The following is a 27,876-nucleotide window of genomic DNA, read 5'->3' as shown; positions in this document are numbered from 1 at the left end:
TTAGAGTTATTTACGCTACGCTGCTTAAATTTAAGGCTATAGGTTTTTTGTGCGGTTTGATTTTGCAGACCATCAAAACTTCAGATGCTGCTACACTCCAACAAAAAGAATAAAAGACAACACAAGATCAGATAAAAATGAATTGCCTTTACAATTCAATCTTTTAAGGTTGGTATTGGTACAACTGATGACATTTCATTTTTAAGAACCTACACTCACTTTATGAGTTAATTTGGTTAATAGTGTTGAACAGGGCTGCAATGTACAATAATTTGCAGTACCTATACATCTCAACAAACATTTATATTATCGTTTTGTCAATAACAAAGTGGAGCATAAAGAGGAGACCAATCACTTTTGTGAAACTGAGCAGCTATGTTTGGGATTATGACTTGATAAATGACACATTTTAAGCATCAGCCACAAACCATGAAACTTTCTAGGAGTTCTTTTCATGGTGCTTATGTTACAGTGAGCAACAATGTACTCTAAGAAGGATGCGGACAGCAGGTGCATGCATGCCTCTATACATATTACAATTGGGGGATGCGTACACAGACACATTCCACACGCGTAATAGAAAACATGATGGCATTTGGCTGAGCAATATGACTCAAAAAATAGAAAACAGCATGTGTGACCACTAACAAGAATAGTACCATGGATGAGGAACACACTACATACAGTGCACAAGCGTCCATTTTACTTTTCTAGCGCACGCCTCTAGTGGGGACAGTCTAGCCAATCAGAAAAAGGATGAGAGGAGTGATTAGGAGAATGCGCCACCCTTCCAATCAGCACTCAGAAAGAAAAATCCCACTGATCTACGATCAGCTTAATCTCTTTAAATCCTAACCTTTACCTATGTTGCACATCCCTGTGAATTTAACATAGAGCGTGATAAAAACCCTCTTTACTGCTTATTGCTGGCATTACTTGTATTTTGTTCCCAATGTGTGTGTCTGTACACAAATCAACAGATCGCTAACAGGCTTCAAGAGAAAGTTAGAGGCTGGAGTAAAGTTGAGTGCTCTTTACGGTTGTCAGCATTCTCATGAAAGGATTTTGTAAAACTGAAATGATACAGAAAGAGAGCACCAATTACTGAATGCTATTTAAACAACATCATACTTCCACAGATGTACATTGACGTAAATGACATCCACAAAATTACAGCATACACATGACACATTTAAATGACATGTAAATGACTGTACATAACTTGTAAATATCGTACATACATTTCACCAGTTTAAAGACACTAATAGAAATAGAACTGGCGTTCTTATCGAATAGATATTAAAAGGAAACACCAAAGCTACTCAAGGCTAGTTTACCATTGGCAGTGTTCACATGTAAATAAACTAAAAGGTATAAAAGTATAAAGTATTTAAAGTAATAATCTTAAAGATGTTCATGTAAATAAATGTCTATTAAAGTCACCATCTATCGCCGAATGAGGTAACTCAATGGTGATTGAGCCTATGGCCCACTGATGAAAGCACTGCAATATTTAGATATTTGCAGTATTACGAACTGGGTGTCTGTGGCGACTTAAATATAACAAGCAAAGCTTTCCGAGGCACAAACAGAGGAAGGGAAGGCAAAAGGTAGCTGAACCTGCAAGCTGACCACATGTAACGAAACAGCTGAGGCATTTCCTGATTTTTATATCTCTGAGATATGACCTGGCTTTGTCACATGACAAACAACCAATGAAAACAATAGCAGGCAGAAAACCAGAAAATAATGAATTACTCCCAAAAAGTTCTTACACAACATGACAATTAGGGTCGGTAGTGTAGCCAAAAGGTCAATTTTCAGCCTATGGGTAAAATCACTGTTATTTTTGCAGTACAAGTACATGACGCAGTGCATGTTCATTGCGATGAGTTTAATTCAATATTGTGAGACAAATGAAACTGAGATAAATATGTGATTCAAAACATACTCCAAGAAATTCTAGTCTTACATTCATAAACATGTAACCTATTTTTCCAGTGCAATGCTTGAAGCATAATATGACTGAATACTGTCTACAACCATTGTGCTGTTAGGGAATTCCATACCATACCCACAGTGATAGTAGGAGGACACTACATTGAGAATGAGGTGAAGTGGGCAGAGCAGCTGGTTCTGTAACTACTTTAAAACACCACAGTCACTGTTAGCTGACATCGTTACATGGTTCCAGAAGTATTTTCGTCCCACTTTTCTTTTCTCTTTGAATTATTTTAAACTTAGAATAAAGTTGCACTACTAATGCACTGTATGATGTATTTTGTCTTACCTATTGTTGCTGTTGTGATTCAATGTAGTTTTGTTATGTGTTGGTTGCTGCTATTTGACCCTGTCTTGGTTAGGTCTCATTTGTTAAAGAGGTTTAAGTCTCAATGTGACCTCCTAGTTAAATAAAGGTTATGATGTATATTTGCAGTGGAGGGTTATTTTTGATGATAACCTCAACTTTGCTGCTCTTAACTTTCACACAGAGGAGTCCTCCAGATAATTTAGCAATGCTATGAGGTTGTTGTGTGGTCTTTTGTTGTCAATGTCTCAACTGTTCAACTAATTTCAGAGAAACCTTGTATTTTCAGTCATAAATGATACGATACTGCATTATGCATGAGCCTCATCGGTAGTTCCTATAAGGAAGACTCCAAACAGAGTCCCAAAATCTCCATAAAATCCAAAGACTACATCATAGTTGCAGAGTTCATCCAAATTAATTCAAGACAAAAGTGATTCAACTAGGAAAATGTCATGTCCTGCTAAGTGTTAAATAATCTCAAACAACAAGCAATGTCACATTGTCTACGGACAAAATTAATGGATCACCAGAGGTAATGAGTTCTGCTACCCATGTTGCACCTGTCCACTTCCAAGTTACATTTCTAAAATCAGGTCAAACGTTTCACCGGACGAACCACAAATGTTTGTCCAGCTTGCAACAAATATTCTCTCTTTCGACAATAAAGCGTGTATCCCTGGTGAGCAGCAGGAAGACCATGTGTGTAAATTTCAAAACATTTGTATTGAGGGACTTCGGCATCAGCTCTTTCTATGTCTATTAACCTTACAACCAACCACACAAATTTAAATTCTGGACTTTCTTATTCTATGATTTACGCATCACAAAAGCATAAATCTCAATAAAATGCACACGTTTAGCCTCATCATGGGACTGCAGTGCTCTTTCCAGTGGATGACCCACCCATCCCTCTGCCGCTCTAGTGCTGAGGGTGTACAGTGCTGCATCAACCCCCACACAGCCCATCCCCCCACTGTAACTACTGTACACATGCTATCTCAGGAGGAGTGACCACGAGCTCGCAGAACAGGAGCTTCCCTAAGCTCAAATCAGTGTGCAGCCAAAATAAACCTTGCTAAATCTGTCATCTTTGGCTACAGCCTTTGGAAATACTAGAGGGATTGATCATCCATAAATTATACTTTCTTTAAAGACTGCATCGTGTTTTTAAATTAAAAAATCATACCAATGTTCAGATTGTGATGCTCATGAGAGGGTAATTTTGTATGAAGAGGGTCACGGATATCCTTGAGCAATGCTCTATGAAGATGTAAGACAGGGCTGGGGGCTGAGGATGAGTGCGGAGATGACAAAGTTGCACAAATTAGTCGAGCTACAGTACATGACTATTTTCATCCTATCACATAGAGACCAATCCTAATGCCAAACCATCTAAAAAGCATTCACTGTTGCCTACTATGCTATCCACAAAAAAGGTAGGTCAACAGAAAAGCTCAGCCATTACATGGGCATGAGCAAAGAAGTGCTTGAAATGTCATTTGGCAACAACACATCGTGTTCATTACAAGCAATATACAGTAGTTGGATCAGGCTGTACAGCGGGCAATGAGGTGGCAGCTTCTACAGCGGAAAAAACGCTCCATGAATACTTAACATGATATGATGCAAACTGACAGTCAAATGGTGTAATGCTGCACAAAGCATAACTTTGAATAACAAATATGGGACCATCATGATTTTAGGCAAATATGAAAAAAGGGTGCATGCACAGACATGTACATTCAAGCACACACACACACACAGAGACAAACACACAGTTAAAGACATTCAAAATGAAACCATTAAAGCTGGTGGTTGTGTTTCGCAAAATGTCAACAAACCTCAGCCAGCTCTTTTTGCAAATAAGGAAAATGTAGGCCAAAAGCCCATCAGAGCTGGAGCAGAAAATGGGCCATGCTAAAGTTTAAATAATAAACAAGACAATCTGCCTGATGTCAATATTTGCTTGTTGTTTGTTTGAGCACATCCTTAATCCCACTCACCCACAAGTCCAATGCAAGCACGAATAACTGGCATTCTCAAATGTTAGCTGGTGCTCTGCCAGTGCAACTTTTCCCAAATCCAGACAGAACACACATTTTCAGCCACACAGTTTTCATCTGGGGGCTGATGGGCCATGAACACATGTATAGGCAAACATACAGACAATTGTTGCTGCTGTTCTATGGGACAATTGCCCTTGTCTCTGCCATGCAGTTTTACTGCTCACATTAAATACACAAAGACAAAATGTCCATTTCAGCGTCAGCAGGGTGGTGGTGGCGTGCAGCCCTCTCCACCAAAAAGCCAAACAAAAGTATGCCCTTGTTGTCATGGACAGAATATGCCATTCTGCAGCAAGCAGACTGATGCTGTTGTCATGTACTCTGCAGCTTCACAATTATAGCCCCAAACACAAGAGACATTTGTCAATCATAAAGGGAGAACTGACTAACTGAGCAGCCCTGGGTCTGGAGCTAGCAACTAGTCAGAAAACTATTATTCTCTCTCCATATTCTTTTCAACGATAAGCACACAGCCCACCTAGTATTGTAGATATTGCAGCATGTATTTACTGACAAATAACCTAAATTGTGCACACACTGTACTGCAACATCCACAGCTACAACGTTACTGATAACGTCATATTCACTCGTTCCCTCTCTCACTTCATCTCTCAGCCGCACACACCGGGTACCAACGTTACCGACACATCAATGTGCTGAATGGAGATGCGGGTGGTGGTGGCAGACTGGCGGTTGAATAAAACCATGTGGCTATTAACTGCTTTTGTAGTTTGAAGAAGACTAAACCCAAAACTCAGTAACCATCTTTCTGAGCTCAGCTGCCTGTTTACACAAGAGAGGCAAAGTCCTGCCCCTTCAGGTGGACCACCATGGGACCTAATTTCGGAAAAAATATGAACGGTAGTCAACTGGGAGAGACAAATATTTTTTGATCCCGTTTGAATTGCGCCATGCATCACATATATGATTTGTCAATTTAAAACATAACTGTTAAAAACTAAAAGACTGTGAAAATACATATTTAGAAAGACTACACACCCAAAAGTTGCGTAAGTGACGTCTTTCTCGCTGAAGCTACGATGCCTGTGTGTTTCGTACTTGGATGTACTGACACCGGCAACAGGTCTCGCTCGTTCTTTTGCTTCCCGGCTGATAAAAAGACCAGGAGTTGCTGGATAAAACACATCAGGTAGGATAACGTTTCATCTGTGCATGGAACATAGCTAAGTTAGCAAGCCAGCTGGTGTTGGTGACGTATATTGTGCGAGACAAGAGATGTAGTTCACCAAGCGGTTTCACACAAACAAAATGATACTAAGATAAACTTAGGACAAACTGTGACATTCTTCACTTTCAAAATTATCTTTTAAATTGACAAATATGATATGTGTGATTCATGGCGCAATTAAAACAGGATCAAAAAATTATTTGTCTCTCCCCATTGACTACCGTTTATATATATATTTTTTAAAATAAGGTCCCATGGGTTCCACCGGAAGGGGACGGACTTTGCCTCGCTATAGAGACCAAACTCTGGTGGCACGTGCTGTGTGCACGACAATACATCACATAAATACAGCTTCATAGAAAGCAGAGAGTCTGTACTTATGACAGTGTTGAAAATCATACTGCCGGGATTTCTAATAAAATACCGTAAACTGTAATACCGTAATACCACTTAAGCCTACTCTGGATCAGTCCACACACAACGCTATTAGCCTAGTCATTATTAAAACTGATAGTACACACACTACTATGTAAAATATGTGGTGTCAAGTCCCAACAATTATCTGTGCAGTTATAGCCTTACTATTACAACATAAAAATGTGATCTGAAAACATCATACTTAATTCTGGACCTAAACTTTGGTTAAACTGGACTGACAGTATTAGCTGGCCTGCATTTTGCTGCACTTGCCCTTTCTAATTATGAAGGCAGCATCTAACCTGCTCTAAATAAACCAAGAGCCAAAAATGTTTAACATGCAACACCACAAAACTCTTACGTGTCAGGGAAACTTAATAGACATTACTGTCAGATTTAGTCTTACTGCTTCCCGAAACATCACATAGCTACTCCTTTAACTCATGTCAAGAATTTTAAGCACCCACAGAGTACAGTCCTTGTACATACATTACACATTTTAACAAGACCTATACATAGCGGCCACTTTAAGTGAGATTGATTTAATGTGACATTTTGAGATCAGCAGCGTCAGAAGCAGTGTTCTGGGTTTTAAATTAGTTTTTGCGTCCTGTGGTTTAAATGCTGTTTCAAACTCTTTTATATTCTGCCCAAAGTCTCAAAGGAACAACACTGCATGCACATTTAGGCATCAAAATACCACATATTGTATAAAATATCACAGAGACCCTTACTAAAAACAGGGACAAACTGTTTGTCTGTAGGCATGTAGATTTGTGTCCTTATGATACAGGTTTGCATGTTCTTTTATATCCATCCAAAAGCAGTGAGTCCTGTGTAATATGGAAATGGCCCCTTAATGAAGCATGCTGCATTCAATACAGGAAATAATTTGTTTCATATTTCCCTATGAGACTGATAAAAGTGAATATAAATTATGATTCACCCAATAAAAAAAAGAAAACTAGGAGCTGATTTGATATGAACATTAGGGTCACCAAGCAACTCTCTGCTCCTCATTTGCGTGATCAATCTGTGTGTGATGATGCCGAGTGTCCACATTGGCTGTTGCTATGTTACCGAGTCAAAAGAAGGAGGTTGGCATGACATGGATTTAAAAATGGCCTTTCCCTCTCTGTCAAATGGTGTAAAACTACTAATGTAAATGTAAGCCATCTGTCAATATGTGTGGAACAGAATAGCTAGAAGATGGATTATAAAGCATATCACAGAGAACTACATATAGTTCATGGGGGGGAATATGTTTTATTATTATCAAGTGCGTCAGAAAAAAAGCCATAGTCAACAGAAATGTCGACTACTATGATCCTACGTCAAATTGCTTTACTTCACCTGAAGCAGAGCCACGGCAGTTACAAACTAAATACTTTTATATAGGGACGCACCGATACAGCTACTGGATCGGATATCGGGCCAATACTAACTCGGGTATCGTGACAATGGAGCCGATCTATTTAATTCAATTCTATGTTTATATACCATATACATTATACACCAATTTGTTGCTGCAAGGTTTCCACTTGAATTGTAATTCCTGTTCATTTTGAAGATTTTTTAAAAAGTTGCTGGTGTATGTTTTATTATTTTAATAATAAATAACAATTCAGTAAATGTATATGAATATATATGTATTTATTTGTCATATTTTGTTTAACAAAGTTAGGAAAGCAATGTTTCAGTAAAGCCTGATGTTGCCTTACACATAAAAGAATAATCCCAGTCACTTCCACACAGTGAGACATACAGCTTATTAATTAAACACTGGTATCGGATCAGTACTCGTATCGGTCGATACCCAAAGCCCAGGTATTGCAATCGGTATCAGGACTGAAAAAGTTGGATCGGTACATCCCTATTTTTACAACCAACACATTCAATAGCCTACTTATGCAGACCTATTATCTGTAAACAAGAGATGTTTTAGGGTGATATTATTAGTTTCTAAAGTCAGGGGTTTGTGCTTAGGGTTTGGGCTTGGCTTTGGGTATCGGCCGATACAGAATACCAATCCGTTACCAGTGTTTAATTAATGAGCTTCACTGTGTGGAAGTGACTGGGATCATTCTTTTATGCGTAAGGCAACATCAGGCTGGACTTAAACATTGCTTTCCTTACTTTGTAAAACAAAATGTGACCAATACATACATACATAGATATATATTATCTGAATTATTATTTATCATTCAAATAAATCGTACTCCAGCAAGTTGGTAAAAAAATATTTTGGTAAAAGTGTAAACCTTTTTAATGGAACAACAAAACTGGTCAAAATGTAAACAGGAATTACAATTCCAGTATATAATATATTTAGGATATAAACATAGAATTGAATTGAATAGATCGGCCCCATTATCCCATCAGCTATTTGAGTCAGTATCGGTCGATATCCGGTGTAGTATCTGTATTGGTGCATCCCTATAGTTCCAAATTGTATGGCAACCCATCAAGTAGTTGTGAAAACACAACCTGCTGGTGGCGCTAGAGGAAGATATTTCAAGTCTGGACCAAAGTGGTGGACCAACCGACAGAGAGACCATAAAGCCGTGCTACTACTAGCACGGCTTAAAGTCTTCCTGCCCCAATCCCTTATTGTAGGTTATGCCCTGTCCTACTGGTATTGCTTCAGCTATACTACTACAACATTATGTTCTAGCTTCCTCTGACTTTTACTCTAGTGCCACCAGCAGGTTGACATTTTCTACTTTTGCTACTACTGCTACTTATTACTTTTTTAATGGATTGCCATGAATTTTTGTACAGATAGACATGGCTCCCAGAGGATTTCAACTATTGAATGGATTGCTGTGAAATTTGGTATCCACATTCATGTTGTCCATAGGATGAATTGTTATCATTTAGATCCCCTGTCCTTCCATCCTAATGGCATCTGCAAGATTTCACAGAGTGGAGGAAAAACAACCAATCAGAGTCGATCTGGAGCCTGCCGTCTCTGAGCAGCTGTCAATCACCCGCGAATTCCGATTAAACGGTCAAACTAGGCAGCACTGATCAAATATGAATCAATATTCTGTTACTGTAATGCCTATTTTTCGCCTAAAATTTTTTCAGAAACATCTTGTAGTGTACTGTTTAGCTGTAAAATGAGAGCGTTTGTGACCCGGCAGCCATGTTGAGATCAGTTGAGGAAATACCAAGTACCGCCCACAAGCCAGAACTAACTTTCTCATTTTACAGCCAAACAGTACACTACAAGATGTTTCTGAAAACATTTGAGGAGAGAAATAGGCATTACAGTAATAGAATGTTGATTCATATTTGATCAGCGCTGCCTAGTTTGACAGCTTGATTAGAGTTTGCGAGTGATTGACAGCTGCTTCCGTTGAATGAACAGCCAATAGGAACGCTCTCTCTCTCTGAAATTACCTGTGATTGGCCAAAGTCTTCCATCATGGTCTAGATTTTTTTAAAGCCTGAAAACAGAGCCATGAGGAGGTGCAGAAGTCTAGTTATCTCTCAGAGCACTTGAATTACAATATGCTGAAAGGTTATTATGACATTTTTGCCCCAACTACTTTTGCTACTACTACTACTACTTATTTCATGGATTGCCATGCATTTGTAGGTTTTAAACCCTAAAGTCAACAGCACATTCTTCATTAATGTGTTTAAAGGGTAAACTAGCTAACGTTAGAAAAGTTTATTAGGTTAACGTCGTCGACAATGTAAACCTCCCCCCCAGCACAGCACTGGGGTCTCCGCCACTTCCTCAATGCAGCACTGCTCTGCCTACAGGAGCTGATCTGAGAGAAGCTAGGAAGCTAAATGTAAAACATCTAACGACGTGCATGTGACGCCCTCCCCCCATCACAAATACAGTATCATCACACGGGAGCGCGCATTTGAGCTCTTTTAGCCGACGCACAGAGACACTCCCTTTAACACAAGCACGGTGCCCTTTAAACTAACTAACGTTACGCCAGATAACGTTAGATAACTTAAAGTCTGCAGTTCAGGGTTTAAAAACAACAAAACAAGCAAAGAAAGTGTGCAACATTAACACTAACAGAAGCATGTTAGTAGCCGCTCCGGCTGGCTAGCAGGAAGAGAAGGAAACAGTTGAGGACAAGAAGTCGCTATGAGATGAGTCCGAGTGGTCCGCTAATCGATGCTTATTTACATCGATAAACGGCCACACAGAGGCGGAATTCAACCGGTAAAATGGTACACCGTGCAACTGGCTTTCTCCTTACCTACACAGTGGACGAGTTTGTGTCGCCAAGAGTCAAGTTCCTGCCGAAAGCCGCGCCTGTCGATTGTGCATTGCTGCCTTTTGCACTGACTCGCCATTTTCTATCGTTCTTGTCTGGCGGGCACGAGCACGGAAAGAGGAAGCGCTCTGCTATGTGAACGCGCGCGTCTCTGTGTCGAGAGGAGGAAACCACTCCAGAGGGAGGTGGAGGTCTCCAGAGGGGGGTGTACTGTAGGTTTCACTCACACTACAGAGGGAGGTGTACTGTAGGTTTCACTCACACTACAGAGGGAGGTGTACTGTAGGTTTCACTCACACTACAGAGGAACCAAAATAAACAGTGCAAATAAATCATTAATCATTAATAAATATGCAAATAAATAAATTATATATTACATTTAGCCCACCAATGTAAACAACAACAATGGTGTTTTCCCTTAACAATAAAGATTAATGTGGGGTTTAGGCAGAGCCGGCTCAGCCCTTTTAATAAATTTGACTTATATAGCGCCTTTCAGAAACCCAAGGACGCTTTACAAAGGGGGCACACAAAATCATACTAATAAATAACACAGAGGAGAAACTATAGCTAAGTAATTAAAAGAGTGATGTGTAGGAAGAGTTAGCTGAGATCAAAGGCCTTGATGAACAGGTGGTGCTTGAGGTGTTTTTTGAAAGTGTCCAGGGATGAAGCATTTCTTATTTCAGGAGGGAGAGAGTTCCAGAGGGTGAGGGGGGGGGCAGCGACGCTGAAGGCTCTGTCGCCGAATGTTCTCAGTCGGGTGTGGGGGGTGGAGAGAGACCAGTGTCAGAGGATCGTAGTTTCTGGGATGGAGTGTAGGGGTGGTGAAGGTCAGTTAGGTACTGAGGGGCAACGGCATGGAGGGATTTGTATGTGAGAATGAGGAGTTTATAGTTAATGCAGGACTTGATTGGAAGCTAGTGAAGGTGGATGAGTGTAGGGCCTACCTTTTGGTGGCCTAGGCGAAATTCAGATTTGGAGCCCCCCTGCCTATGGCCGGGGTGCTGTTCTAGGGTTAGGGTTAGGGTTTAACGCCCCAGAACCCTAACGCTAACCACAACACACATCAGACATCACAATGGTTTTATTTTTATTTTCATAAATAACTATTTATTATTATATAAATAAAAAAATGTGTCCCTGATATTGTTGGCTTCAGTTTCACTATGATTTACACTTTTATTGACAAATAAGTGCGGCCGAGCAGATGAAAAAGTGTGAGAAAGAGAGTTACAAGGGTGAAAAGTGTATTTCTTTGTTTCTTTTTTGTTCATTTGTTACCTCAATGCAAAAAAATGAGGAAAGGTGCCCACCGGCATTTAAAAAATATATATATATATTTTATTCTTTTTAGAGAGCGACCAGCGCCCCCCAGAAGGTGGCGCCCTATGCGACCGTCTATATGGCCTATATGGCCTATATGGCCTATATGGCCTACTGTATATGCTTTAAGCCGACCCTGGGTTTAGGTTGATACCTTTAGTAGTTTATATCAAATCAAATGTGGCTGAGGTCTTTTTTCATTTAAAAGGTCATTAACTGTGTAGCATAGACTTGGCTTTACCCAAGGCTGGAATACCAACCAGGCAAAGCAGGCAACTGCTCCCAGGGCCCTAGACCGAGGCACCACGAAGAGCGCCGGTCGTTGATCCCAACTTTCGTAGTGGCCAAACGGCGATACTGCAACTTTCGTGTCTGCCATTGGGCCCAAAAAGACTTTTCCCCATAGACTTACATTGGGAAAGAGACGTCTGTAACTCAGCAGATAATTTTTTTTGAGGTGAATAAACTCCCCAGTACGAACACTCTAATAGCCCTCATTTAAATCATTGGGTTTTAAAAATTGTAAAATGCACTAATAGCCGAATCCAGAGTTATTTCCCTTCTTCCGTTCATGTGAATGAGACCCAGAACGAGGCTGGAGCGAAAGCCGCGACGACAGTGTGACTTTGGGACGTTGGGACGTTGGAACCGCTACTGCACATGTTCCATAAGATCCGGGTACTTTTCCAGGCGGAAGTCGAGCCATTTTTGTCTCCATGCGCCACAGAGCAACTTTCATTGGAATGAACGGGGCCCTGCCTCCAACGCTGTATTCAGTTCTGTTAATACATCCATGCCCTAGAGACCCTCAGGGCCCCAAAGGCCCGAGGTACACTATGTGGCTTTGATTGTTGTTGATGTTGATTTGATTAATCAATAAAATAAACTGAAATGGTTAGGCCTCGAGGCAGATCCTGCATTTTTAACCAATGCTTTTGACATGGCTCTAGAGATGGTCCGTCCACCACTTTGGCACAGACTCAAACATTTCAACAACTACTTGATGGATTTACCATTACATTTTTACACATATTCATGGTCCCCAGAGGATGAACCCTACTGACTTTGGTGATCCTCTGACTTTTACTCTAGTGCCACCAGCAGGTTGACATTTTTGGCATTTAGTCATATATTTTCACAACTACTTTTGCTACTACTGCTACTTATTACTTTTTTAATGGATTGCCATGAATTTTTGTACAGATAGACATGGCTCCCAGAGGATTTCAACTATTGAATGGATTGCTGTGAAATTTGGTACCCACATTCATGTTCTCCATAGGATTAATTGTTATCATTTAGATCACCTGTCCTTCCATCCTAATGGCATCTGCAAGATTTCACAGAGTGGAGGAAAAACAACCAATCAGAGTCGATCTGGAGCCTGCCGTCTCTGAGCAGCTGTCAATCACCCGCGAACTCCGATTAAACGGTCAAACTAGGCAGCACTGATCAAATATGAATCAATATTCTGTTACTGTAATGCCTATTTTTCGCCTCAAATGTTTTCAGAAACATCTTGTAGTGTACTGTTTAGCTGTAAAATGAGAAAGTTTGTGACCCGGCAGCCATGTTGAAATCATTTGAGGAAATACCAAGCACCGCCCACAAGCCAGAACTAACTTTCTCATTTGACAGCTAAACAGTACACTACAAGATGTTTCTGAAAACATTTAATGTGAGAGATAAGCATTACAGTAACAGAATATTGATTCATATGTGATCAGCGCTGCCTAGTTTGATCGTTTGATTGGAGTTTGCGAGTGATTGACAGCTGCTTCCATTGAATGAACAGCCAATAGGAACGCTCTCTCTGAAATTACCTGTGATTGGCCAAAGTCTTCCATCATGGTCTAGATTTTTTTAAAGCCTGAAAACAGAGCCATGAGGAGGTGCAGAAGTCTAGTTTTCCCTCAGAGCACTAGAATTACAATATGCTGAAAGGTTATTGTGAAATGTTTGCCCAATGATGCAAACAACTTTCTGCCTACTGCAGGTTTAAGTTGAAATGCAATTGTGTTTTAGGGTGAAAAAACGTAATCCCTATGCAGTCACCCTGTGAGAAACATTAGCTGAATCCCTATACCATGTCTATGGTGTTTTCTGTGGAATACAATTAATAATAATAGTATAATCATAATAATACATATTATTGGTGTTGTTATTAGTAATATTGTGTTAATGTCTGGCGTGTGTTAATATTATGTTAGTTTAGATCTTTCTTCCTTTTTTGTTATTGTTTTTTTATGAATATTACTAATGGTGGTGGCAGTAGTAGTTTTGATAATAATAATAATAATAATATAATTATAACATCCTTATTTATAGTTCACTAGAGTCTATGGCCTACATATTACACATAATGTAACCTAGACTACAGCCAATTAAACTGATGTAGTGTTGAGTGCTTCAAGAAGCTTCAGCAAAAATGCCTAACAGCCATTTATAAATATGTCTGCCACAGTCTCTCTAAGCTGTAGCAGCACCAGGCCAATCAGAGAAAGTTTTCAATGAGAGCCAACAACAGTCATGCAATGAAACAGCGCGGCGGTCAGGCTGCAATGATGCTGTTATAACGCTGCCTTCAGGTGCTGTCGGAATTACTGCAATCCCTAGCTGAGCCGCACATGAACGTCAGCAACAACACGGCAACAAAAAGTAAACATAGCTTGTAGAGAGAGAGGGAGTAGGTTTATAGGAGTCTTTATGGACCAAATATCACGAGGTAAGTCAAAGTAGACATATGTGACATTTTAATTTTATTATATAGGAAGATGTTTCATAATTTCACAATCGCACAAGAAGCCTATGTGGATACCCTTTAAGACTCGGATGTAGGGGCTTCCGAGGAGCGCCTGAACGCGGCATACGTTTCTCAGCCGGTGTGTTCATATTGTGACGCCCCTCCGCTGCTGCACGGCGGCTTCATGCTTTACAGACGACTAACGTAGCCTACAGGTAAATGATGAGCATTAATAGGTGTTGTCGCTAGTTGTGTTGCAATAGATTGTCGATTTATATGCGTGTCATTGCAAGCGATAGCCTATTTATTTAGCTGCATGTTATGTTTATAAGGCTGCACTGATTGAGACATATTGGCAGCCTATAAATTGAATATTTACTATAATAACGTGAGAGAGTTTCAGTGTTGGTGTGTAAGCTGATGAATTATTTATTCGATGGCGACCGCATGGGTAAAACTACACCTGACTGCCATTCTGTGTCATTTCTTTAAACAATATATATTGATATGGTCACCATGATGCCATAAGCTTTTGTTTGTACTGTATCTGCAGTCACGCTATAGTCACGTTTTCCAGCCTAGTCCCTTTACAGAAGGCGTGTGTTTAAAACCAAGTGAGCTTTTAAACTGGGCTCACACCAGCATCACCACCATCAACATGCACTGGGTAGTATTAGGTTGACTGTTATAGGATCTGGTGTAACTTGTTTTAATCTTTTGATCCCACACTTAAAGTCCCAACTATCAGAACTTGTACTTACACCAAGGCTTTTTCACCACAACAATTAATCACAATAATTTCCACCCTATTTATAAATCTGAAGACAGAAAACAAACAGCTTCAGCTATTTAATTAAAATAATCGTCAATTTATTCATGGTGGTTGGTAACTAAACAAACTGAACACACATGAGGCTGTATGATACTACTGAGTCTAATGCATGATTTTATCTGTCTTTGTTCATTTAATTGATTAAAGGTAATGCCAAGTTACAGTATGTTTGGGACCTTTTGTTATATTATTATAACCCAGCTGGACTTGAGAATTACATGAGCAAATGTTCAACAACTCTAACAATATGTGCTAAAGAGATAGTTACTGCCTCTGCTTCACTCACAGAGGGACTAATAATCACATTAAGGGGAACATTTCCTTCTGGCTTGCCTTCCTTTCACTGTGAGGTCAGAGGTCATGGTCAGCTAAAAGGGACAGCCTCTCAGAGCTGGAAGAGACTCACAGATGCCCCTCTCTCACTCTGAAAAATCTTTCAAAGCCAAATGCTTTTCTTTAAAAATATAAATTGCTGGTCACTAATACAGATGTGTGGTTCAGCTCTGTTGCCAATGAGTGTGTTTGTGTGTTCAAAACAGGGGTGACATGACTCTGACCAGAGGATCTTTCACCTACGCCAGTGGGGAGGAGTACCACGGCGAGTGGAAAGAAGGCAAGACTAGTCCTGCTTCTAGCTTTTTAAATAAAGTTTGTGTGCAAACGTCACCAGGTTAACTACAGAGATGAGACGAGCTTTCACCTGCAACCTCTGTATCTAGTCCTCATAATGCCTTTCAAAGGCACCATTGTGTGAGTTATCAGCCGAGTGAAAGGGAATGGTGAGACGCTGACGGACTGGAAAAATGCATTCAGTGTTCATTATGCATAACACAAGTATTCTGGTATCCAGGTCCTTAATCGCAAAAACTGATGACATTACTTATATTTCCCCCAAAATATTAATATCAATAGTTGCCGGTGTTCTGACAAATAGAGCTACCCACTCAGAATAACCTACCAGTAGCTCATCCTGTCAGACTAGTTTGATGGACCTCTATAAATGTAGTCAAGTAAAGTAGCTCATTCTGTCAGGTAGGAAATATCTATCAGAATGGCCTACTACTTCTATAAATGTATGCAAAAATATGGACGTGAATATTTCTTTTTGTCTTTGAAACGCACTGCACACGCGCACATCGTGTTGTCATTCTGAGCGGTAGCTTTATTTGCCAGAACACCGGTTAACGCTATTTTGGCAAGCTTCCCCAGCAACTTTTCTAAAGGATCTTATCTTTTCCACACATACCTGTGCCTAAGTTCACCTCGACTCATACACTATATTTATAGTATTTAAACATGGATTCGTGCACACATGCAAGTAAATTGTGACCATATTTAACACAGGTATTACTGATCATCCGCTGCGAGGGTCGTAAAGGACAGAGGGCTGTACAGATTGTAAAGCCCCCTCAGGCAAAATTTGTGGTTTGTGATATTGGCCTCTATAAATAAAGTTGACTTGACTTGAGGAGAATGACAAATGCAAATGTCATAAAAGAGTGCTGTTGATTATCCTCGGATACATCTTGTGACTTTTTGCCAAGGTAACAGCACTCTCTGCCTCAGTATGGGCTTGATGCTCATTAAATCATGGGCAGTTAAGGTATTACGGAGAAGCTAGCAAGAACTAATGCAAGTAACAGTGGCGGCAAATATCTTAAGGTTTCCTGTTCATGAATCTGCATGGATGTGTGCATACTAAAATATTAAATCTCTCTGTCAAATTTTCACCTGGGGCAAGGATTACGAGGATGCTTGCACTGCTTTAACTCTCTTACATACACATACACATACACATAGAGTACAGTGATGTTAGTGACATGCAAGCCCAAGCTGTTTCATCAAATCCCAATTAGCCAGCACTGGCAACCCCACGACGAACAGAGCCAGATTTACCAGCTCTGGCTTTGTCAAATCTTCTGGATTAGACTTTGGACCTGTTTGGGAAATCTTAGAGAGTCCTCCGTCAGCTGGTGCTGAGAAACCAAATCAACTGAAATACTAGGAACAAGACCACCCAGGGGGTTTTATTCTGTATTTACATTAGATCTGTGATGACTTTCAGCTGCTTTTAGGTCAACGCAAACGCCGTCCACACCATTTTAACTGGTGTATTCCTTCACCTTTCAAAGGCCCACTTTTCCAGTTTGGCAAATACGGGCGTAAACCTGTTGTAGCCGTCGCCCAGAAATGTGTGCCCTCTTACATGATTATAAGCTTCAGTAGTGGATCATGGAGGGGAATGCAAGTACATTCCTTGACTGTTTTCACAGTCTGGATCCTAAAGGAAATCCCTGCTAAAAATTCTGCTGGATTAGAGTGCTGTAATTCCCACCACACAGGAGGCAGATGGGACTCCTAATTCACTAGTAAACCTTTAGCTGACAGAGAGGGGGGAGGATACCTAAATCCGAGCACGTACTGACTGGTGACATATGTAGTGGCTCTCCAATACCAAGTGAATATAAAACCTTGAGCCGCATTGCAAGTTCAAATGTCATGCTCAGTTGGTCGTCTCTTACAGTATGTTACGAAAGAGTAATCCATAAGAGGCTAAGTGGTTAGATGAGGCATGATGACACCACTGTAGATAAAATGCGAATCGACAAATGGTATCAAGGTCGTTTGCCTCGACTGGATTTCTTGTGTTTCCATCATCTGTTTGAAGTTTGGCCCATTTCTTACTCCGATGTGTGACCTTTCCAGGTCGGAGGCATGGCGTCGGCCAGCTCAAGTTTCAGGATGGAACCTGCTACTCTGGCCAGTTTGAGAATGGACTCTTCCACGGCTCTGGTGTATTGCTCTTTACAGATGGATCCAGGTGTGTGAGACAAAAAAGAAAGCAAGTTTTCATCTCAATCAAAAGTTGCAAAATGACACCCTGCTCTCTCTCTTTTTTTTACCGCGTCAGGTACGAAGGAGAATTTGCGCATGGGAAGTTTCAAGGCGCGGGCGTCTTCAGTCGATACGACGGCATGAAGTTTGAAGGAGAATATAAAGATGGACGTGTTGAGGGATACGGTAAGTCTGTGACACCGCTGGAACGGTTTGTCCATCGAGATGTCTGTAGCATCTCACTGTGGTTGTGTCCTGTGTCGGTGCCTCCAGGGCTATTGACCTTCCAAGATGGAGCTCATGGCATCCCGCGAAACGAAGGCTTGTTCCAAAACCACAAGCTGCAGAAGAGAGAGAAGTGTCCAGGAGTGGTGCAGCGTGCGCAGGCTTCAGCCTCCAACGCTCGCAGTCTGGCACTTTGACCGTCACGGACCCTGGAGGAGACACGGTCAGCAGCACGGTTCCAGCACCTTCCAGGAGGGCCTCAGGGATGTGTACTCGTATACTCCCCTCCAGCTCTTCTCTCTCTGTCTTTCTCTTTCCTCTCCATCACTTTCTTTTTAATTCCTTTTCTGCATCTTCCTCGCTTAGCCTTCACAGTGGCTTGGAATGCACATGCAATTTGACCAAAAAATGGCTTTCTGTATGACTGACTTGAAATGCACAACATCGTGAAGCACACCTTTAACTTCACAAGTCACGTAAACACCAAATGCTGCTGGGTTGTTCTAATTCTCCTACTCATAAACAGTGTCTTAGCGTTTTCTCTAGAATAGTTAGCTTTCATATATCAAACAACGGAATATGGGAGACCTCTTCTTACCATGTTATTGCACATCTGGTACTTTAAAGAAGGTTTTTTTTATCCTGCATTAGGAGGAGGTGTAAAGTAAGTCTGTGTGTTGAGGACTTCAGGCACTAATTAGATTAATTCATCTTAAAAAAAATGCTGCAATCCATTACAACAGACTGATACTTAAAGGTCCCCTGTGGGGTTTCTGACCTCTGGTACTGCAAGCTAGCAAACATGGATCTAAACGATGCAAAATAAAAAAAAATTAGGGATGTAACGAGAACCAGTACTTTGCTACCAAGTCGATGCCAGAATTCGGAAAATGTGACGGTACTCGACCACGATCACTATCGATGCGTCCAGGGGACACGTCCTATTTTTTCCCTGATAATGCTACATTGCGAACAACAAATCTGTGTTGAAATCGGCTGGACGAGAGCTAGTTAACGTTAGCCGTTAGCTCCGTGCAGAACTGTGCTGCTTACCGGCTGCTAACAGCTAACGTTAACTATCTCTCCTACCGATTTCATAAGAGGTTCGATTGATCTACATTATGATGCGTTCAGGCTCTGTTTAGTAAATATGGGTATTGGGCGAAGGTAAATTCTAACATTATCATGTGTTTAAATGTAATCTTGTAATGTGGTTTGGGCGTGAAACTTGAATAAATCCAGTTGTTTGGAGGCAATGTTTTAACAGCACATAAAATAGATAATAGAGAGGGAAGAAAAAACAGTATGCAAACGGTAATAAAGGAGTGTTTGTTGACGTACATAGGATTTATTGTTTTTTTACCGTGGTATCGAATTGGGTATCGAGAATCGTGGAATTTTACTGGTATTGGTATCAATTACTAAATTTCTGGTATCGTGACATCCCTATTAAAATATTTTAAAAATTGGCTTTACAAATGTTTTATGTGGAAGGAAATGTATTCAACACGTTTGTCAGGCCTCAAAAGATACACATAGTGTGAAAAACAATGAATGTAAACATCTTATTTGTATACAAAAACACTCCACAGGGCACCTTTAATTTCTCATCTCAAGTAACAGTGCTGCTGAAAACTTGATCTTTGCATGCATTCTTATGTCACTGGTGTTTCTCCTTTTAGAAGATCAGTATTCACGTTTGCCTTAAAGACATTTTGGTGCGAGAGGGTAGTTCCAGGGTGTCCATCCGAAAACGAGATGACGCACAGTTCCCTCTCCTTCCCGTCTCCTCTGCATCATTTGCCCTAAAGGTGTCTGTCATCCTAATGAATTTGAGGGCTGTTTGAAGATTGCCTTCACTCTGAGGGACACGTCGCTAAGCTGGGTGCTGAGTCTCAGCTCCCATCACTCACGAGTCCAGCAGCTCTCCTCTCTCCAATAAACCTCCCCTCTCCCAGTGGAAATCATGGGAGAGGAGATTTTAACTCCGCTGGATAATTCTCTCATGTTTTCCCTTGTATTACCTGAAAGACTCGGATGACTGGACATCCTCAAAGTTGTTAAATAATCATAATTAAATCGGGACGTAGATCTTAATTGAGGCAGCTGAATGAAATAATTTATAAACCGGATATACAGTATATTTAAGAATATGTAATTGTGTTTTTCTGTGAGGTGTATATTCATTGCCATTGATTGTGTTTGTTCTGACCTTTCAAATGAATTAAGAGTTTCATTGGTCAGGTAGAAAATGGTGTTATTTAAGACAGTGTGATTGAGTATTTTGAGCAATTTGTTAACCATTATAGCCGATCACAGCTATCTTGTGATTACAGATGAATTCAGTGTACTTGAACAGTTAATAGGCCTTACAGAGCATTTGTAGACTTGTCTAGGGTTGCCTACATAGAAATTCAACCAAAGACAATCAAGTGATATTACAGGTAAGGAAGCCTGGAACAGTCAACAGGAGTTACATGTGTCATTTCTTACAGCCGAACAATAAAGACAAATCAATAAGGACAAATCCACCTGGGGCTTTAGTGTGCAAGAAAAACAAAAGGGCCGGAGATTAAACAGGGAATTGATATGAGATTCTGTTGTAAATATTCCTGAAGTCTCTAGCCTGTATTATTGCAGTTCCTGATTTTCATTGTTGTTATATGCTACGAGGGAAAAATCAATACTCAATATCATGAACCCATACTGCTGCTTGCTTTGAATGCCCCATTTGGTATGGCAGTGTGCTGCAAAGTACAATCACAAAGATTGAAGGGAACATTAGACACAGAATAGCAGACCAGCGCACGTGTCAGTACCACTATCTAAGCACACAGTGATACTTTAATGTCTGCTGTAAGTGTGTAACATCTTGTATTTCAGATCATGTAATGGTATTTTTCCTTTTCTGCTATTTCGGAGACGGCGCCTGCTGCTCAAGCCTTCTTTGCCTACACACGCCTGCCTGAGTGGAATTGAATTCACAAACAAATTCCACATCTATTTCCAACTGGAAACAAATGGTGCTTTGAAAAGCGTGCCTGTCCAGACTTTCAACTGCCTGGAAAATATCATTGCCATGGTTACCTTTTTTTTCCCAGTAATGTTGCTTTGAGTGCTCTTAGATAAAACTACAGCACATGTATCACCTCATTCTCCTGGAATAGGTCTGAGTATGTATCGCATAGGCGGTATTGTGTTTAATAAAGCCTCGTGTTGAGAAAAGAGACATGTTTTTCATTGCGCTTTGACACGGTAACATGACAAAAGAGTTTGTTTTTAGATGATTATGCAGCCGTTTGTGATGTACGAACACGAAGGCTGAGATGTGCGACATTTGCAGCTGTGGGGAATAAGTTTAACCATTTCATGGATGAACAGGTTCCTCTGGTTTTTGGCTGTTATACAGCTCGAAGCCTCCAGTTTTCCCATCCCCCTTCTCTTTCTACACCACTCCAGCCCTCAGCAACAGCACACAGCATGTAGCTCACATGGAATACACAACTAAAGCTATAAAACATATATGAGTCCATTAGATTTAATCGTTCTGATCCGTGAACTTTATTACACTGAAGATATCCTGTAATATCTCTGTTAGGTTCAGGTTAACAAAATAAATGACAACACTAGTTTGTATAACCTTGTATTGGTACGTGTCGCCACTAAAGTCCCTGACAGTTGCACAGCCTTGCTCACAACAGGAAATACTGTGTGTGGCTGATAATGTATCTGATGAGTTGCCTATAATGAACACATTTGTTCCTAACAGAAGACTGCTTTTCAAAACAGCATTTTACATCATGAAAAATACAGCAGCAGCAGCACGGTATTTGTTGAACAAACTGTGCTTAATGGCTGGATGTGTAACGACTAAACATCTACATTGCAAGCAGTGGAGCAAGCTGTTGGTTTCCCCAGTGTGAATGACCAACCTCCCTCAGGAACATTTGAGCCACTGATGATAGAAGGAAAATATGTCCACTGAGCTCCCCTTGAATCCCTGACTTTAGCGGGGGCATACCAGCCATCTCTGCTCTCGTCAGCTGACGTCTCAAACACAGTGCTACTGTGTGCTCTGGCCTTATCTGTCGCCTCGATAAAACAAGGGCCCTCTTGATGTATATTCAAACGCAGCTTCTGCACAGCACTATCTATTCAAATTATTCAACTTCCAAAGGCATCAAAAATCACACATGAAACATCCATGAGAGCGCTCTCCTGATCATTACGCTCTTTGGAAGTGAACATCAAAAGTCAAAGCTTGGCAAAAAAAAAAAGGTTTGAGAAATTCAGATTTGTTTCGCATGTTTTTTGTCTCCTTTCTTAAGATAAGCAGATCATTTTGAATCCGTCACATCCAAGCTGACGCTTTCTAATGTCAGAGTTCAGACTAATCTCAGAGGTTTAACTGCCGTGCCCTAGAGAGGCAGATTTTGTTGGTGAGTACATATAATGCATATCCTCAAATATGATGTACACAGACCTTGAGTGGAATTACAGAATGTATTTTGAACCTGAGACAGATCATTGTAGAAAGTGGCGCTATAAAGAATATACTGTATGAGTAAATGTACAGCTTTTTGCATTATTCACTCCTCTCTGGAGGTGTTTTCAGGTCCCACCTCCTTCAGCTTCTCCAGACTCTGCAGGGTCTCCATGATGTCAAACTGCCATTGTTTCACCTGCTGCACTGCTGTCACTCCCTCCTGTAACACAGTTCATATATACTGTCAGTTTGTCAGCGCATATTGTATGTATACAGTGTTGAGATGGGCTATGAGCCACAGCATGTTAGCGGGATAAATGCAATCAATAAGTGACCATTAAAGGAATAGTTTGAGATTTTGGGAAATGTCCTTTATTCGCTTTGTTGTCAAGAGTTGGATGAGAAGATCGATACCATTCTCATGTTTATGTCAATGTTAAACGTGAGGCTACAGGCAGCAGCTTAACTCTTTTTATTTTAATCATTAGCATTTCTTGGGTTACATTAGCTTAGCATAAAGACTGGAAACATGGGTAAAGCCTTTTTTAAAATCCACCAATGAACACCTCAAAAGCTCACTTATTAACACCGTAGATATTTTTTTCCATAAAATCAAGTTTAAAAAAATGCCAATACGCCATTTTACAGGGGTTTTTTTGTGCTGGACCGGCACATATTCCATCGTAAAACAGCGAATTGATGTCTTTATACTTTGGTTTTTGTATGGATTAAAAAACGAGATATAACGTGTTAATTACTGAGCTTTAGCTGTTTCCAGTCTTTATGCTAGGCTAATCTAACTGCCTGCTGGCTGTAGCATCATATTTAAAGAGGACTTAGTATGCTTATTTTTAGGTCATACTTGTATTTTGGGTTTCTCCTAGAACATGTTTGCATTCTTTGATGTTAAAAAACAAACGCTTTATTTTTCTCATGCTGTCTGTGCTGCAGCACCTCTTTTCACCCTCTGTCTGAAACTACTTGCCCCCCCCTCTCAGTTGAGATTGGTCAACCGAACCAGACTCCGCTCCAGCTCCGCTCTAACTAGCTTTGTTTGAGGGCGTGCCAAACTAGCTGCTAGGCAGATATTATGCAAATGTGTTACTTGGTGACATCACCATGTTACGGATGAAAAGGCAGGACTTCAAGCGAGGCGTTTCAGTCAGTTCAGGAGCAGTGTTTCTGTGGGGGAGAGTAACACTCCCTTTGGCGTGCACTTTGTAACTTTGCAGACCTTTTACATGCACAAAAAATCTACTGTATAACACACTAAAAGAAAGAGAAAAAAGCACAAATGCATAATAGGTCATCTTTAACATACAGATATAAGCATGGTATTGATCTTCACTCTAACTCTAAGGGGGAAAAATTAATTATTTCCCAAAATATCAAACTATTCCTTTAAAGTCATCTTCATCAAGCTAAACCAGACAGGCACAACATGTAGAAAAACTCACATGATTTTCTATTTTTGTGTCAGCCCCTGCAACTATGAGCAGCTTCACTATCTTGTATCTGTTGAGACGCACAGCATCATGCAGGGCTGTGTCCCCTTCCTGAGAGTAGAAACAAAATGTATTCATGGCAGAACTGAATAATAGAGAAGATGAAACACAGTGTTGGGCTGCTGCCTACCCTGTCCCTGGAGTTGATTTTGGCACCACTGGACAGCAGGTACTCCACAACGGTAGCGTGGCCTGTTCTCGTGGCCACATGCAGAGGAGTGCTGTCCAACTGCAATGTGGACATTGATATACACACAGTCACCGTGACAAACATGTAAAGGACCAACTGTGTATGATACAGTTTGTTCACAGATGCACAAATATGAGTCCAAATTCAGGCACAAACAAAATGCACCTTATCTCTAGCATCCAGGTCAGCCCCGTGGCTCTTCAGGGCTTTGACAACTTCCAGGCTTCCCCCCCTGCAGGCCCAGTGTATGGCCCAGGAGCCCAGCTGAAACACAGTAGGATGGCCCCGTTCTATTAATAGCACTCACCTCAGGCCACGAGAGGCTGGAGCTTTAGTGAGTGAAGATAATCTCAACCAATCTCATCATCATCTTTACAAACCAGCCATGTGCCCGCATGTCTTACTTGATCTTGAAAGTTGATATCGGCTCCTTTTTCTAAAAGTGCTTGGACGACTGCGGTGTGTCCTTCCACAGAGGCGCGGTGTAGCGCCGTCCTCTTCAACTGGAAGGTTTTAAAATATTGTAAATAATGACTTGCAGTATGTTGTGAATGCATCTGATTTACTGCCACACAGGGAGAGCATATGTACCTCATCATGGACGTTAGGGTTCCCACCATCAGCCAGATACTTGTCTATTACATTCAGTTTGCCTTGACTGGCTGCGTTCATGAATTCTGCAGTATCCGCAGGCCCTATCTGTCACACAGAATCACAAAGGGACAGGAGAGAGATTCAATTTTTATATCTCTGTTGTGCACATGAAGATAAGGTTTCTGAAAATTGCAGCCCACCTCAGGGATTTCCACAGACACCCTGGGCGAGCATGTTTTCTTGATCTTCTTTTTCCTTTTGCACAGCTCTGTGATATTCTCTCCTCCGCTCAAGTCTAAAATCTCACAGTGTAGATCTGAGGAGATCCTCACACTCTCCTCTACCTGGAAAAATGACAGAAACAGCAATAATGTATAAGACACTATTATAAAACCCAGATGAGGGAGCTACTATTGGCTTCTTGTGAAGCAGATGCGCCAAGTAGGCTAAGCGGTGTTGAGAGCTGGGGACGGTAGTGTTAATGTCAAAATAAATTCACAGCATAGTGCTAGCTAGGCTTGGCAATAACAAAAGTAACATTCCCAATAAACCACCTCTCATATGCATGATCTATCAATGACATAGAGTCTTTGTGTGCATGTGACCCTTTAGCTGTCCTTCTAGTTTTATTTGACTTATTAAGTAAAATAACGTTGTTCATTCTACTGATGACAAGTTTTTTTGTTTTTTTTTATCTATTGTGCATAAAAAGCCTTTTATTGACAGAAACTTTGGTGAAAGTAATTAGAATTTACATGAAATTGATTACAATTATTGACCAAAAAACCTCTTTTGTTGGCAGTTCATTATTTGGTTTAGTGCACATAAAAGGAATACAAATTAATCTCAGTCTGTGGCAAGATAGACTGTGTTCTGACTTGTGTCAGAAATAAAGGTTAAATGTCAATTTGTAATAACCTTCCCCCAAATGTCTTCATTCACAAAGTTTACTGTTGAAGCAAACAGAATAATCATGTTTATGTATTTGAATGGTGAGGTGTATGAATAGGAGTCTTTTCTGTTAAAGGTACAGCGTGTAGGATTTGGCGACATCTACTGGTGTGGTTGCAGATTGCAACCAACTGAGTACCCCTCTGCTCACTCCTCCCTTTCCATGACTGAGGTAACGTGAGCCGTCGAGTGCAAAACCGTGGTAACACTGTTCGCTTCATTCAGAGGTCATCCTTACCGTAATAACACCACTTTAGGAGCAACGGAAGTCAGACAGTGGCGAGCAGTACCGTGGTTTTGCACTCTGCGGCTCACGTTACTGCAGTTTCACAAGTGAGTCGGAGAACTATGGTGGCCTTCAGGTAGCGTAAAAACACAAAAGTCTCTCTCTAGAGCCAGTGTTTGGTTTGACCGTTCTGGGCTACTGTAGAAACATGGCGGAGCAACATGGCGGACTCTGGGCAGACGACTCGCTCTCTATGTAGACATGAAGGACTCATTCTAAGCTAACAAAAACACAATAATTCTTAGTTTCAGGTGATGATACACTAATGAAACATGGTAATGAATATTATGTTCTATTTCTGCCAATAGAAACACACTGGCCCTTTAATTAAAATTCAAGTAAAACAGGATTTAGCGAAACCCTGGTAAGTTAAATATAATGTCACTCAGGGCCAACACATCAGGTTATGATGGAAAAGAAAATTATCCAGCTACAAGCAATGTCATATTTAACGGTCCTTGATATGTATGTGTGTTTTTCAATTTATCCACAAATGGCTGTTGAAGTAGGCTGACAGACATTTTATCCTCATGTTCGGGGCTTAACTTCAATGCTGCTGACATGTTTTCTAGGATATAACAGCTCGTTAATTCACATAAAAATGCTGTTCACATGTTTCCACAAATCAGGGCTTTTTAAATTGTGATATTGTGGTATCAGCAACATTAATTATTTAAAAAAAAAAGATTCTCCCTAGTGGAGAGTGTCTAATGATTATCATTTTAGGAGTCATGCTGTCATATTAATGAAAAACCATCACAAATGTCACTTCAGAAACATTAGTGTTTCTCTCACCTACCTCACTTTTCTTTTCTAATCCTGTTTTATGGTCCATCACATTGGCTGTCCACTGCACGACCTCTTCCATCTCTGTTTGAAACAAAGATACGAAATTAATAAAACAGCCAATAAAGCAATTTTGAACAGCTTTATAACTTTATAACTAATAATCTGGAGTAAAAATCTGCCGGACTGCGTCTCACTTTATACAGAGGCGCTGCAAGCCCAGTGGCTTCCTGGCAGGAATGCCGGGTTCATGGTGGGACATTGTGTCACCCCGTCAAACAGGTGTGTGTGCACTTTGGTGTGTGTATGCATGTGTGTTTGTGTGCCAGCATTACAATCTCCCTCTCTCTCGCTCTCTCACACACACGCACACATATACAAGTACATCCAACCCTTCAGGCATGTCAGGCCCTGGGTCATGAGCTGAGTCTACATTCATTCCACAAGCTCCTGGTTTTACTCACTCCTGTTGCTGCAACCTCTCCCCACAGGAGTACAGCCCTCATAAACACACCGTTTTGAGGGATTATGTTATTTATAAAGGTTTCATTACTGCCAAGTGATACCTACCCGATAGCACACCAACAATCAATCATCATCCAGCCTCAGTTTGGCTATTTTTCCCATCCATTTTGTACATATATCAAACTGAACAGTAGATATAACACTTATTTTTTTAGTGCGTCAGATCTTTAAGGTGTCATCATGTGTTCTTTATCATGTTTTCCTCCCACTGAATGTGTTTTCTTGACACTTCCCCCTTTTCTCGCTGACATTTACATGCTGATTTTTATTGGATGGGACAATTTGTCACACGCATGCTTATTTACAGGCCAGTGAGTGTGACTGAGGGATGTGTTAATGGTTAACCAGTGTTATAGAGG

The 27,876-nt window shown here is 40.7% G+C and overlaps 3 protein-coding genes across 6 annotated transcripts in view; 1 reads left to right on the top strand and 2 right to left on the bottom strand.

Moving 5' to 3' along the window:
- wu:fc17b08 (ligand-dependent corepressor) overlaps positions 1–10,360 on the bottom strand; it is a 32,807-nt gene extending 22,447 nt beyond the window's left edge. For 2 of the 3 annotated variants that reach the window (XM_037781854.1, XM_037781856.1), the window contains exon 1: positions 10,216–10,360. In XM_037781854.1, the coding sequence (XP_037637782.1) occupies positions 10,216–10,312 (97 nt within the window). In that variant the 5' untranslated portion in view covers positions 10,313–10,360. Of the gene's footprint in view, positions 1–6,717; positions 6,949–10,215 lie in introns of those variants that run through there. The other variant, XM_037781855.1, reaches the window with a different exon arrangement.
- Positions 10,361–14,162: 3,802 nt separating this feature from the next.
- Positions 14,163–21,421, top strand: morn4 (MORN repeat containing 4). Of its 2 annotated transcripts, none has more exons than XM_037783286.1 (5): positions 14,163–14,284; positions 15,674–15,747; positions 17,841–17,955; positions 18,046–18,155; positions 18,243–21,421. In XM_037783286.1, the coding sequence occupies exons 2-5, from the start codon at positions 15,681–15,683 to the stop codon at positions 18,389–18,391; spliced, it is 441 nt and encodes a 146-aa protein (XP_037639214.1). In that variant the 5' UTR covers positions 14,163–14,284; positions 15,674–15,680; the 3' UTR covers positions 18,392–21,421. The 2 variants fall into 2 exon arrangements, with proteins under 2 accessions (XP_037639214.1, XP_037639215.1); XM_037783287.1 differs by lacking the exon at positions 14,163–14,284 and adding an exon at positions 14,379–14,517.
- On the bottom strand, positions 21,400–27,714 carry LOC119496168 (ankyrin repeat domain-containing protein 2). Its single transcript, XM_037783285.1, has 9 exons — positions 27,563–27,714; positions 27,006–27,076; positions 25,170–25,313; positions 24,967–25,074; positions 24,780–24,878; positions 24,541–24,639; positions 24,316–24,414; positions 24,138–24,236; positions 21,400–22,900 (listed from the first exon to the last, which is right to left on the bottom strand). The coding sequence occupies exons 2-9, from the start codon at positions 27,072–27,074 to the stop codon at positions 22,784–22,786; spliced, it is 834 nt and encodes a 277-aa protein (XP_037639213.1). The 5' UTR covers positions 27,075–27,076; positions 27,563–27,714; the 3' UTR covers positions 21,400–22,783.
- Positions 27,715–27,876: the final 162 nt, after the last annotated feature.

Source organism: Sebastes umbrosus, chromosome 10 (genome assembly GCF_015220745.1).
Source record: "Sebastes umbrosus isolate fSebUmb1 chromosome 10, fSebUmb1.pri, whole genome shotgun sequence".
NCBI classification, from domain to species: domain Eukaryota; kingdom Metazoa; phylum Chordata; class Actinopteri; order Perciformes; family Sebastidae; genus Sebastes; species Sebastes umbrosus.
The sequence above is the reverse complement of the archived record's forward strand: the minus strand, read 5'-3'. Positions and strand labels throughout refer to the sequence as shown.